This window comes from Nelumbo lutea, chromosome 1, assembly GCF_056320005.1.
Source record: "Nelumbo lutea isolate HS-2025 chromosome 1, American lotus-T2T, whole genome shotgun sequence".
NCBI lineage: Eukaryota > Viridiplantae > Streptophyta > Magnoliopsida > Proteales > Nelumbonaceae > Nelumbo > Nelumbo lutea.
Window position 1 is genome coordinate 159019410 of NC_142684.1, and position 14841 is coordinate 159034250.

At 35.8% G+C, this 14841-nt stretch overlaps 1 protein-coding gene and 1 long non-coding RNA gene across 2 annotated transcripts; one reads left to right on the forward strand and one right to left on the reverse strand.

Annotated features, from left to right (window-relative positions):
- The first annotated feature begins 1929 nt into the window (after nt 1–1929).
- LOC148878668 (cytochrome oxidase complex assembly protein) lies at nt 1930–7875 on the forward strand. Its single transcript, XM_088973022.1, has 4 exons — nt 1930–1961; nt 2394–2528; nt 4071–4258; nt 7467–7875. The coding sequence occupies exons 1-4, from the start codon at nt 1930–1932 to the stop codon at nt 7661–7663; spliced, it is 552 nt and encodes a 183-aa protein (XP_088829148.1). The 3' UTR covers nt 7664–7875.
- A 4353-nt stretch (nt 7876–12228) lies between these two features.
- LOC148878669 (uncharacterized) lies at nt 12229–14491 on the reverse strand. The gene is made up of 2 exons (XR_016103375.1): nt 13720–14491; nt 12229–12690 (listed from the first exon to the last, which is right to left on the reverse strand). It is a non-coding gene; the product is annotated as an uncharacterized LOC148878669 (long non-coding RNA).
- Between the last annotated feature and the right edge of the window lie 350 nt (nt 14492–14841).

Consider the following 14841-nt stretch of genomic DNA (forward strand, 5'->3'; position numbering starts at 1 on the left):
GATACCATTATGCAGCACTCCCATGCCAATCAGATTCATCGAAGCTAGGTCCTAAAGTGTACATGAAGCAAAAGAAAATATAGTGCATCGTAATTGGAGTGTGAATTCATTGATGGACAAGAGATTAAATTTAAGTTTAGGAACGTATAGTATGCCATGCACAATGTGATTTGAATCCAGTATGATGGAATCTTTATGAGTGGCTGGGAAGGTAGAACCATTTGACAAACGAACTATGCTGGTAGAAAATAATGGGGAAATATGTAGGAATAAAGACAAAGTGAAGGCAATGTGGTTAGATGCCCCATTATCAAGTATTCAATGATTTGAAGTAGAAGATGAGATGCTGTTATTAGAGGGGGATGAAGTCTTACCAATTGTATTAGAGACAAAAATAGTTGAAGTATCAGCATTCAATAGTCTCATGAGATTATTGTAATGTTCAAGAGTCAAGAAAGTCATAGGAATAGATCAAGATCCATTTTCTAATAAAGACCTAGTCATTGTGGTACAGACAGTCGTTGAGGAGCTATGTTTTGGACCATGTCCTAGCCTCTTTTTCTCTCATCCTTTGATATAGCCATGTAACTCATAACAATGTTCTTCGATATGGCCTATCCACTTATAGTGCTTGCATTTTGGACAGGGATGAGTAAATCGATCACCATTGTGAAATAGAGAAAGCAACAACCTCTAAGATATAGACTGATATCATTCTTCTTCGACTGCTAGAGCATAAATTCGAATACTCGATTGATAGTCGGGAGTGATTCAATAGCTAAGATGTTGGAACAAATATTGCTGAACATCTCATTCAGTCTCATTAAGAATTGGTTAAATTTGTCCCTCTCACATTTTGCGGCTATTCCTTTTGCAACACTACACTACAATCTGAAAGAGGGCAAGAATGGCCAAATCATCCCACAACCCTTTCAGTTTGATGAAGTAGGAGGTGAAAGAGAGGTTGCCATGGTGCAAGGTTGATAGATCACGTTTTAGCTAGGTGTATAAACGGATCGAATTTGAATCGCAGGTAATATTTGAATTTGAATATGATTAGAAAATCCAATATCCAAATTCGAATCCGATTAAACATTTGAATATTTGATTTAATTTGATTTGATTCGATTCGAATTCGATTAATTAATTATTTTAGATGATTAATAAATATATTATTGATATAAAGTATTATTATATATAAATTATATAAAATATTTTATATATTATATATAAGAATAAATAATTGGTCAAATTCGGATATTTATTAAATCGAATTAGGTCATATCCGAATTCGAATCTGATTAACTATTTAGTATAAATAAGATATCCAAAATCGACTAATTAGATATTTAAAGTATATTTGATTATGTCGAATATCAAATTTAAAATTGGATTTTCAAATACCCTTGACACCCCTAGTTTTACTTGGCAAGTATTAAAACTTTAAAATAGGAATAAAATAATCCAATTCTTTGAAATGTTAGTGTGTAACAGTGACCCTGAAAACTCAAATCATGTTCATGGCCAATCGAAGGAGATACATTGGAGTTGGACATCATCCGATCCGAACCGTATTCCAAAAACTGCAATAACCCTCGCCGTCTGGACATACGGTTCGGGTCATGAGGCAGTTGTTCTCCGCCCACGCATCTCACACTCACACAGTTGATTTGGAATATAGTTATACCCACGTGATATTCCAGATAAGCCGTCAACATGTATGGTTCGAGTTAACGCGCACTAATTATGCGTTTCCTTAGCATTAACATTTAACACTACGGAAAAAAGTTGTTTATTTTCCGATTCTTTTATGCCAATTTTCCAAGTCAGTCAGAATTCAGAAACTCAGGGGAGAGAGAGAGAGAGAGAGAGAGAGAGAGAGAGAGAGAGAGAGGGAAAATGTTGAGGAGAAGGTTAATTTCTGCGCTTATGAAATCTTCTCCAACAGCCCAATATTCGAGGTAAGAAATCGATCAAAACCTGGCTAACATTTCAGTTTCGGAAACTTTGAAATGTTCACATAGACAATATCTGTTGGGATTTATTCTGGTTTTTGTGTGGCTGCTGAAGGCGAGATTTTCTTCCTCAAGAGGTTTAGTAATGAAGAATAAAGAACAAAAGTCAATTAATTGGTGTTGCCGAAAGCGCCAATATGTTTAGTTGACGAGGGAAGTGAATTTTTTTAGTTTTTGACCAGAATAATCTCCATTGGTGTTTTTATATGAGGTAGCTTAAACTTTGTCCTGTAAAAGAGAAAATAATTGAACTCCTATTATGCTAATAGGAAAAAGAAGAGAAACGGATTTAGTAACTAACAATGTTTAATACCCATTTTGCTTAGTTGATCAGAGAAGAACTCACTGATTTTCAACTGTAATAATCACTTCTTGCAGTTTTTCAAATTCCGTGGAGAAAGGAAAGAGCAAGAGTGTGGGTCGAAAAGTAGTGTCGATTGCGTTGATTAGTATAACTGGCGGTGTTGCTTTGAGTGCTCTCGATGATCTTGCAATATATCATGGGTGTAGCAGGTATGTTGCGCTATAATGGGTATTTTAGAATAAAGTTTTTATAGATGCAGACTGGACTTGTTCACTTGACGATAATCGTTCTATGTTAAGGTATTTTATCTTTGTATGTCGTATTCTAATATCCCCATGGAGAAAATAGAAATTGTGGCTTGATCAAGTAGTGAGGCTAAATACAGAGTAATGTCTCATGGAGTTTCTGAGGTACTTGTTTAAAAATTCTTCTAGGTGACTTGAGAATCAGGTTTGAATTACTTACATGGTTGTGTTGTGATAACCAGACAACAGTTGAAATTGAACGTAATCTAGTTCAACATGATATGACCAAGCAATAGATGTAGACTGACACTTTATAAGGAAAAAGTGACATCAAGAGATGGTTGTATTCCTTGTGAAGCTAGAATCTCAATTTACTGATATTCTCACAAAAGAAGTTTATAATTCTAAGTTTGATGATCTATTCACACACACAAAAAAAGAAAAAAAAAAGAAAAAAAAAAAGAAAACAACAACAACAACAAAACAAATAAACAAACAAACAAAAGAAAGAAAGAAATCCAAAGTTTGGTTGTCTTTTAGTCAAGTTGGTCATGATTAACATACCTGATAGGGGGATTGCCCCAATTTTTCATCTGTGATATGACATATCAATGAGACGGTAGATTGCCCCAATATTTTTTTTTTCTGCTTGTTGACTTCCTCTTCTCTCTCTTCTTTTTTTTCCTCTTCTTATTGCTGAAATCACACATTCCATAATCCTTTTGAGAATTGAAACTTGAACAAGGCTAGTGTAGTGTTCCTTTTGGGACAATTTAATATGACTCATAACTTTTTCCTCTATTTTTCTCCAAAGACTAACCTCTAATAAGGCCTGCAGTGCACCTAAGAATTTTTGGCTCACTTCCTCTATTTCCCCCTCTATTCACACTGGATCACCTTAAGAGTCAAAATTGTTTGATTGGCATATATGTGTGTCTTGTATAAACAAATAAATAGAGACAAGAACCGTTGGTTCCATCTCTGGGTTCGTTGTGATATTTAGAGGTCATGCTTTCTTTTGGGGTTAATGATGTGCTGTCTGGAGCTTTTTAAGGTGATTTTAGGTTGAATATTTTCAAGCATGTTTCCTCTTGTTATATTAGGGTTTATGGAAGGAAGTAAGAGAAGGGTCTTTTGATGAGATATGGCATCCTATGAAGAGGATTGTTTGGATATGTATGTTACTCAGATACAGATTTGGACATGGCTGGACAAGGTGTTAAACATGAAATTTACACAAATCTAATTATCCAATACAATATGGAACCCATATATAGCTATTATGGGAAGACACTGTTTTTATATTTCAGTCTGGCACCTTAAAAGATTTTAGGTGGGTTGCCCAATTGTCTTCAGGAATGATTAGGACCTCTTCTTCAGGATAAGGACCCCATCTGTGAACTTCCTTCCCTATTTATTTTTTTGTTCACTCACAATGTATGGTTCTTTATTGATTGCAATTCTTGGAAGAACCTTATTTATTTCCCATTGCCTGGATTCTTTCAGCAAGGCCATGGAGAAAGCAAGTAAGAACAAGACAATTATAGATGCTCTTGGCGAGCCTATTGTGAAGGGCCCATGGTATAATGCATCACTTGCAGTAGCTCACAGGAGGCACTCTGTATCTTGCACATTTCCTGTTTCTGGACCACAAGGAACTGGTGTTCTTCAGTTGAAAGCTGTTCGAAATGGAGGTTTGTACAGTTGACCGCTATTCTTTGAAAATAACTATACATTTTTACTAGAAAAACATCAATATATACAAGCATTACAAGCAACCTAAGGAGAGAAGTGAGATCTGAGATGCAATCTCTCCCAAAAAATAGAAAAACTCAAATTACAAAGTCATCCCATTACAAATGATCCCTATTAACCCCCTGCTTGACTAAGGAACCAGTCATCCCATTAACTGATCTTCTAACTCATTGAATCCACAAAGTCATGCTGCCAGTTAACCATTTAAACCTCTTAATTTCATCCCTGAAGAAAAGGTAAACACTGAGAAATAGTGCATCCTAACACATTGGCAAACCTTTCTAAAACTCCATCTATGTTTAAGCTTACTATAAAGTTCTTGTCAAAATACACCTTTGATTTGAAAGCCTTTCAAGGAACTTAATCAATAATTAAAGATTCCTTCTCCTTGTTCCCCCACATCCTAACACAAAAGAATACAATCATCCACAAATTGCAAATAAGTCCCAATCTTGTGCTCCCTACCCACCCTCCAGCCCCTAACTAATCCAAATCTATCTGCTCTAGAGATCGATTTTCTCAACACTTTTTTCTTATTAGGGTGACTGGGTGAATAGGAAGGGAGATAAGGGATTTCCAAGAAGGACCAATTTACATAATCAACTCTAGTTTTTGCACCATCTTTTTTAGCCTGAATGTTAAAGTTCTTGAAGACATTCATTAGCTTTTAGGGTTATGCTATAATTTGCCTACCCTAAATGAAGGTCCCTTGCTTCAGAGAGACTAATTGAGGGAATACTTCAATCTGATAGCTAGAATTTTTTGCTATGATTTTATATAGATTCCTTATAAGACGTATTGACCTAAAGTCTCTGTAGTGACATGCATCAGCTTTCTTTGGTATTAAGCCATGAATTTGTCATTCATCCCAGGATTGATTCTGTCTCTATGATAAAAATCTTTGAAAAACTCCATTAACTCATCTTTTTGAATTCCTAGTGCCATTGGTAGAATTCCATAGAAAAACCGTCTTGCTTTGGTGCCCTGGATCTCTCTGTAGAGCAATCAACCTGAAGTGGTTCACAAAAGTTCTTTCAATCTCATCCACAATTTCTATTACCCAATCATCTTTCACCAATCTGGATACAAAATTCTTCTTTTTGTTTATATTTTTCTAAGAGTAAAAGTATTTTGAATTTCCATCCCCTTCTTTGATCTACTTGTATCTGGATTTCTAATCTCCAGCTAGGGGCCACTAGTACTTGCTGTAATAGTAAGATCTTAGGCTGTCAAGCATGGGAATTCATGTCCAACTGTTCAAGTCTGAGCAACCACTTTGTGCAAAAAAAGAAAAAAAAAAGAAAGTCAAAGGTTAGGGGACCGTATTCAGTCCACCTCTCCCAAGACTGCAGATAGTTGGGACAAACTTTGGGTGATGGCCTATCTTTTCTAAATCCAGCTAATTTCCTCTTTCTATCTGATCATACTTGTCCTTCAACTTTCATCTCAATACCTGCTCTTCAGTTGATAATTTTCCTAGTGCCTCCTTTATCTATTTCTTCTATTTGCATTCTTTTTGGTAAATCCTCTATTTGTATTGAAATCTCAGATTTTATCTTCTCCAATTTACCAAAGTCTTCTATATTCCATTCTTTAATCTCTCTTTCAGCCTTTATAAGTGGCCTTTCCTTCATTCTTCTACTCTTTCCTCCTCCCATTGGCTCTTCAAAACTGTGGAAAGAATGGTGTGTGAGCCACATATTCTCAAAGCCACACATTTAACAAAGACTAGTCATACTGGAGGCAGGAAACCTCTACTTTTTGAATGATCAACCATAAGAATAATCAGGAGCAAGCAGTGATGCAAATAACTCTACTCTTTGCATAATGGGATTGCCCCAGGTGCCATTAGTATTAGAGAATTCCTCTTGATTTATTATTATGGCATTGTAATTAGATTTTACAGGGTAAAAGCCATTATTACATTCCTTCCACCTTGAATCTGGAGGAGAAACATCTTCAGATTCTAACCTGCTGAGAAGAGTAACACATTCCTCCAATTCTCTACCCAAAAAGGCATTCAGAAAGTTGGGGTCCGATTGTTTTTTATTTCAAAACATTGGTTTATGGTAATGTCTTTGAACTTAGATAATAAAGTATAAACACAATACCATTCATCCTCCCATAGAACATTCAGGATCCATCTCCTGCCTTAAATCTTGCAAACACTGGTTGAAAAAATATAATTCCTTTTCTAGGTAAAACGTCCTAAGAAAGAAAAACCTCCATTGAGTCCCACTCATATCTAACTATTTCATACTGGTTTTTGGAGACAACCATCAAATAAAAAGTAAATTTCATTATCTCATTCAACACTAGGTAAAATTACTTTAGGAAGGATGCAAGTCATTTTATCCAGGTCTCATTCTAGATTTGGATAATATTTGCTTCCCTTCATATTTTACTGACAACCAAATACTAAATAATTAATATTTTCCTGAATTAATCATTTTGTATCATTTACATCCTGCATGTATTCCATTGAGTTCCAATATCTGTAAAACCCCTTTACATTACTTCTAATTAGCACTCCCTTTGGTTATCTTGAAAATAATCTGAATACAATCGCAATTTTATTTCAGTTTGAGAATACTTCTGATCTATTGCTCATTAATATGTATCTAGAAATTACCTGAATTTGGAAAATTTTTGTAATTCAGATTTTCAAATAAACCTCCTTTGAAGCGCTTAGAGTATAGACCTATCATCTCTTGATGAATGTTCTGATGTGGCATTTTATTAAATTAATTGAAGCAGGAACTCTCCAAAACCACACAGTAGTTGTGATGTTTGGGAACATTTTATGGTACCTTTTGTGAGAAAAATACTGAACTTTTTAAATAGGGTTTACACTAGCATGTTGAAGCACTGTTCATTCTATAGGGTGTAGCAACACCCCAGCCTCGCATTTAATGGGAACCTGAGGTAATAAAGCGGGAGCCTGGCACGCATGCCAACAAGGAGGGTTGTGGGGTCAGTGGTCACTGTTCATTCTCTTATCATATAGAATGAGCAGTGTTCCCACATACTAGCATTTTCCTTTCAAACATGGAGCCTTTTATGGTACTTATAAACAGGAAAAAATATAAGACTTTTTAAATATCTTTTATTGCTGAAGTTTAATCCTACTTAAGTTCCCATTTACAGATGATTCATGGTTCTCAATTTTACGTTCCCGAGATTGGGACATTCTAATTATGGAAGCTCTCCTCCATGTTCCTGGAAATGAAGAAAAGCAGCAGACATTTCGAGTTAGTGTTTTGGACAACATTCCACCTACTCCTTTCAAGGAATGCACTAGTTGCAAGGCCCAAGAATCAGAAAGTCAATCAGAGCAAAGGTGAAATATTGTTTCTGGTTGGGCATTTTCCCCTTTTCCTTCACTACAGACAACAAACTGTGAGAGCATTACCATAAACAGAGGCACCATTTTTGGGCAAAGCATGCCTTTAGATTTCAACGAGTTGCGTTAAGCTTATCCATTGAATAAATTTTTGAATGTTGTGAAATCAGAGAAATAGTAAAATAGAATTTGAGTTCCTTGGACGAATGTGAATGCTCTAGTTATTATAGCCTTGTAGGATGCCCAATAAAAAAAAGTAATGCTTTGCGGCAACATTTCTGCAGATTTGCAGTAAGAAATGCTAGAAACATTCTATTGTAATGTCACCAAGCGTCGCCTAAATGTCTAAAAATTGGCCCCCATTTTTATATTGTGTGTATTATTCTTTTTAAGACCTTAATGTTTTTCTTTTTTTTTTTTTTTTTTTAAGATGTTAATGGGTTTCTTGTCGTCCGTTTTAATTTGCACGACTCATCATCAATGGCAATAGTGGCTGATTTCAGCGAACGGAGAAACTCTTATTGGATTCACTGTACTGTCGAAGACATTTGAATTGAGATGCTTTCCAAATTGTGGAATCGTGTTAAACGGAGAGTCCTCCCACGTTTCTCTTCTTTTGTAAACGTTCTGTTTTTCTTTTGGCTCTGTTTGGAAGGGATACAAATACATATATGTAGTGTAAATCCTTATATTTTGTATTAATTTATATATGGTATTTGTATTCCTTCCAAACGGAATCTAGTTTTTTTTTTTCTTATATTCCTTTCCACTATATTCTAGAATATTCGAACTGTTTGTCGGTTATAATTAAATTGACGTGGCAATACAAGTTGGCAAAGTTGGTTAATCTGGATCTGTATATATATGTATCAATTTACATACGAATACACTACGGTTTTCTTCTCATTTTGAGTTCTGTTATGTTTGTCATGGTATCAGAGCTCCGATCACCGCGGGGCCCCCTGCTGTTGTTGCTGCTACGATTTCATTTTTTTCCTGCAAATTTTTGGTTGATTCCAATCGTCCTTTCATCTCTGGTGATCTTGATCCCCCTGAATTCTTGATCTCCGGCAAGCTTGTTTTTTTCTTGCATTTCTTTGACAATCTTTGTTTTCTGTCATGGCTTCAAATCTCAATCCTGAGCTCCCATACTACTTTCACCCCTCAAAAAATCCGGGGACTGTTGATTTCTTGTCTCCTGACAGCTGAAAATTATCCCACCTGGTATTGAGCTATGCGGAATGCATTCCGGGTGAAGTATAAATTTGCCTTTATCAATAGTACGCTGCAATGACTTAAATTTTCCATGCAATTCCATGGTGATTTCATGAATCTTCAACTCCCTAGTTTGAGAATTCCACAGCAGCATTGTGTATGCTAATACTACCAAAGATATTTGGCATGATGTTGAAGAAAGATTTACACAAGAAATGCCAAAATTACCTTCTATATATATAAGTGTGAATTTTATATGAAACTTTTTTTTTTGAATTAAAATTACCCTCTTTTCTTTTGTTTGAGAAAGGGTGTAAAATTCATTTATTATAGTTTTAACGCAAGATTTAATGGATTTTATAATGGTCATATTTGTGTAGTTAATCCATCTCTAATTGTAAAGGTTAAAAATGCAACTTAAATTATTTAATCTCTCTAATTGTAAATGTTGAAAAATGTAACTTAAATTATTTAATCTATCTCTAACTAATTTTGGCCATCAGGAATAATTGAACAAGATTATGAGATATAATTTTTTTTTTCAATTAATTTATTTTCTAAATTTTATTTTAAAATAAATAAAAATTGGAATTAATTTGAAAGCGACATGAGAACCATTAATTGGGTCAAACATTTTAATGGTTAAACTGTCTGGGTTAACGATTCTCTAACCATTTTAATAGCTTTTTGTAAAGTAGAGGTTTAGGGCCAAAATGGAAATGGTGACTTAACCAGTTCCTGGGCCAAAATGGTTCAACCATTCAGTCTGGTCTAGTTTTTAAAGCAGTGACCAAAATACTTATTTTTGAGTTTAGTCTCAATTTAATTGTGAGGTTTAAATTATAAATTGAATTACTACTTTTTTCATCATTCCCTCTGTTTAAGTTTTACATTTCTTTTAGTAAATGGACAAAAGAAAAAAAATACAACAAAAAAGATAAAACACTACAAAAAGAAGAATTTAGCCAAGTAGGTAGGCATGTTAATGAAACTTGAAACTTGACAATTCGATTTGATTTATCACATATTTGGATGAGGTGTTTAAGTAATAAGATTTGAATTTTGCAATTTGCATTTAATAATAAAAAACAAGAAAAATATAAAAACAAAAAAAAAATTATAAAAAAATTTGGATATATTATTACTATAATTATTATCATCTAGAATTTCCATGTGCATACTTACTAGTATCTATAAAAGTACGAAAAGATGTGATTGCAACAGAGTAGTATGGCTTGGAAGAGTATTCTGAATACAATGACATATTATTACTATAATTATCATCATCTAGAATTGTTACGTGCTAATCATGTGCATACTTACTACTATCTATAAAAGTACGAATATATGTGATTGCAACAGAGTAGTATGGCTTGGAAGAATATTCTGAATACAATCCCAATTCGTTTGCTGATCTATTAGGTCTTTGACCAACAGATGCTTATTCCTTTTTTTCGGGTAGGCCAATAAGAGCATAGAAAATTTCTTGTTCTTGGATCCATGGGTAGTCCCAGACAATTAGATCGGAGTGTTTGTAGACTTTTACACCAATGCAAGGATACAGTATCACCCCAATATCAAATGAACAAACAGATACCTTTCTTTGGATGAAATCAATGAATGAAATCTTCTCAGCAAAGAAATTCTGTGGCTCCTTATGGGAAAATCAGCAGCTTGATCTCTTAGCTGGAGTCAAATGGGATAAATATATCTGGAAACTAAAAATCCCCTCAAAATTCAAACTCTTCTCCTGGAGGCTTCTCAGGAACTTTGTCCTATGCAGATCAGACTTGGTGGCCGGGGGGATAACCAACCAAAGTATCTGTATTGTTTGTGAGAGTGAACCTGAAGAGGTCAATCACCTTTTTTTTTCTCCTGTCCCCTTGCCAAAGCCATCATCTTTTCTAGTCCCTAGTCTATTTTTCCCTCAAAATTTAGGAAGTTTTGTTTTTGAACTTTTTGGCAGAAAAAAAATACCCGGATAAAATCCTTCTTGAGAAAATTATTTCTTGGCTTGCTATAGCTTGGTATTTCATCTGGATTTCAAGAAACAATTTTTTGTTCAAGAGAGGACAAATAAGCCCATCAAAACTTTTGAGGCAAATCCATCAAGCTGTTCAAGAGTTGGCAAAATTCTTCTCTTAACTCTGAGCACTTGAGCAGGAACCCCCTTTAGATCACCTTCCCCTAGACAGTCAAGAATCCAAGTAACCCCCACCAAATAAAAGAAAGTTCAATTCATATTATTTGTGAAGGGGGCACTCTTGCAAATAATCAAGGAACTTATGGAATAATTGTTCTGGATGAAAATTTTAACTTCCTGTGTGCTTTGGGTAACAAAATTGATTTTGTCTGCAGTCCAATGGAAGCTGAATGCAAAACAGTTCTGCAAAGCCTTCTTTAGAAAAACAGAATGGATGGACAAGCCTCACGGTTTTCTCATATGCCAAAGCAGTTGTTGAAGGAATCAGAGGATCCCTGGAGCATTTTGATTGGAAATTGCATCACTACTTAGACCAGTTTAAAAGATCTTTCTTGTTATTTTGACTCTGTAAATGTTGTGTAACAGAATGTTATTTTGATTGTGCAATTACCAAATTTTGGATCTGCTATAGCCACTTTGCTGTAGTTATTGCAGTATACCCAAATACCCAATAGTTGAACCGTGTAAGTTTAACCCTACAACCATTTGTTCTCTTATTCAAAATTGCTCCATCTTTGTTGCCACTTCAGACGCTTCCCCACCTTTCAATCTCCTTATATATATATATATATATATGTAGTTATAACCCGGATATGGGTAGATAATTATTTTCTTCTGCTCTCTTCTCATACTTCCTCCTCCTTCGCCCATCCCATTTCTCTTTCACAGATAGAAGTTGATTTTTGATATTCTCATCCACCAGTGAAGATCATGATGCCATTGATTCTATGAGCATTTTGATTGATCGTTTAGATCTATAACTCTAATAGAAGATAAGAACAGGGTCAAAGTAATATTTCCCATGATAAAGAATAACTAAGGTGATATGATCTTATATGTTATTTGTGAAATCATATTTGGTACTAATATGACTACATTATTAACCTCATCACTGATTTGCTATATATCACGGATCTGTTTCATTCCTATATTTGAACCTTACAATACTAAAGGTTCCAAAACCACTTCTCTCAATCCTTAAAGGTCATTGTTCTTGATTATCTACAAGGAAGGATAAAAGAGCATATATGTGAACAAGTTGCCCAAGGAACAAAGAAGTCCTACTGGTAAGAGTAAAAAAATATGATATGGAGAAGAAAATGGGAAAAGGGCCCTGTTTGGCAATGTTCCCACATGTTCCTGTTCCAGAATAAGTATTTTATTTATTGCTCTTCAGGAATAACAGATACGTTTGGCAAATTGTTTTTCGAAAACAAATTTTTGTTCTACGGGAACAGAAATAACATTTGGATAATAAAACTATTTCTTAACATCAGTTTTACAAATCCACCCACATATCCAAACCCATGTGGTTAAGTAACTTTTCAAATTCCCTATACACCAATCTCAGCCTGTTAAATTTGTTTTTAAACTGCATGTCTGAATAATCATTACCAATCTTCTCATGAAATTGCTTCCTAATCACATTCCAACCAGCTTTGTTGAAGGTTGTGGTTGGTTGGTTTCTCTTCTTGAACTCTTCGTGCATCAAGGTGATCGATGAATACCCTCTCGTCTCTCACACTCCATCTTGCTACACCATAACGTTTGTCCTTTTCATCATTAGCCTGACTTGTAGCAATCTCCTTCCCCTTTTGACTTGATGCCATCTGTTCGTAAACCCATCACATATCACTCCACAATTCTAAAAACATTCTAATAGAGAAGTTACAACACGACATGCCAAAAACTATCATAGAAATGTTACAAAAAATCCAATAAATTAACTAATAACATAAAGTTTTGACTCTTTTGTCCACCAATACCAGCTTATCTCACTAAATATTCTGCATAACTAAAGAAGAAATACCCATTACTTGATCCTTGCCCATCACCCAATGTTGGTCCTAGTTATTGGAGTCTTGGAAGGGGTAGACTGGGTATTCTTCTAACCTTTGGCATCATCTTATTTCAGTCATTATGATCAGATAATCAAAAAAGAAGAAAAAGAGAGAGAACTGAAATCCCCATCAGCTGAGAACAAGTTTCGGTCATGATGGGTGTGAGAGATTATTCCATTTGATTTCCATCAGCTTGTTTTAGTAATTATAATTAACTTTCAGTTGATAATCAACAAAAAAAAAAAAAAAAGAAGAAGAAGAGAACTGAAATCCCCATCAGCTAAAATCAACTTTTGGTCATGATAAGTGTGGGAGCTTGTTCCTGATTTGTATAGAACTTAATCAACAAATAGCATACTTGTTTTTTTGTATAGAACTTAATCCATCAAACTAAAAATTTTAACCTTTGGCTTCTTTATTTGTTACCAATACCATACTTGCTTATTTAATATGAGCTGCCAATTCCCAATCCTATGTTTTCATTCATATAAATATGCTAATTCCTTTATTATTTTATCTATTTTTATTTTTTTTTCAAATTTAAAATATTCATCCTGCACCAAATTGATAATAGAATACATAACAAAAGGCATAACAATCCAACACATGAACAAAGGTTCATAACACATAACAAAGGACAATCTTCATGATATTTGATGGAGCGCAATCCGGCCGGTCTTAGTCTGAAACGGAGAAGATGAGGGAACTCCGAGGGGAACCCGGGGAGATAGCTCTGAATCTCAAGTTAGTATTCTCTCAAAGGCAAAGTAAAGACCAGATGATGCAAAATTCACATACCTTGTTGTTGGGGGTAGGGGCTTTTTATAGCCACTTCACGCACTCACTCCGAAGCCCCTGTCAGGTTGGGTATGATTACCTTTGCTTCTGCCAGTTCGGGTGTCGTCCTTTCTGTTGGGACAGAACCGCCACTGCTCTTTGTCGGAGCTTTTTTTGTAACTGGAGATGGCGGTGTCAGGAGGCAGTGGCAGGTGGCCGTTTGGAGTGCGGCCGTCAAGCGTCAGATCCCAAGTCAGTCAGGTGTGCCGCCCCTGGGTACGAACTTCCTCTGTGTCAGGCATGGTGCGATTTGTTCGGTTTTGGCGTCCTGGAGGCGATGTGCTGGAGTGGTGAGCGAGGTGAAGTCTTGAGTTTGGAGGTATGTCCTGTATTGCTATAGGGTAGGCTAGTTCGGTGAGGTGTGTCTCGAACTGCTATAAGGCAGGCCAGTTTGGTGAGGTGTGTCCCGAACTGCTATAGGGTAGGCCAGTTCGGTGAGGTGTGTCCCGAACTGCTACATGCAGGCCAGTTCGGTGAGGTGTGTCCCGAACTGCTATAAGGTAGGCCAGTTCGGTGAGGTGTGTCCTGAACTACTACATGCAGGCCAGTTCGGGTTACTGTCTGGCTTGGGGCCGAAGGGAGAGTTCGGGCTCCTAGTAGGGAGTTCAGACTGTTGGTAGGGGAGTTCGGTCTGCTGGTTTCTCCCCTTGGTGCTCACGCCTTAGGCGTGCTTTTGTGCCGAGCTGTTGCCTTTGCCACGTGTTGCATAACTATGAGGTCGGGCCAAATCTTCCTTCATCAATATTCAACATATAACAAAAGATATAACAAAACACACTGGTGGAATTAGAGAAGAAACTCCACCCATTGGGCATAACATATAACCATTGATGAATTAGAGAAGAAACCACACCCATTCGTCATAACATATAACAAATGCAAACAAAATAATATAAGAAAAACAATTTCAGATTGCATCGGTTAGAGATGGTTTATAATTCATCTTTGCATTGGGAGCAAAAACGATTTTAGGTGAATCTGGCCAGAGAAAAGGCGGGTTTAAAACAGAGCACACAATACAAAACCAGGTACGGTGATGAAACAACATACCTACCGACGCGTTTCTAACTGGAAATGTCACCG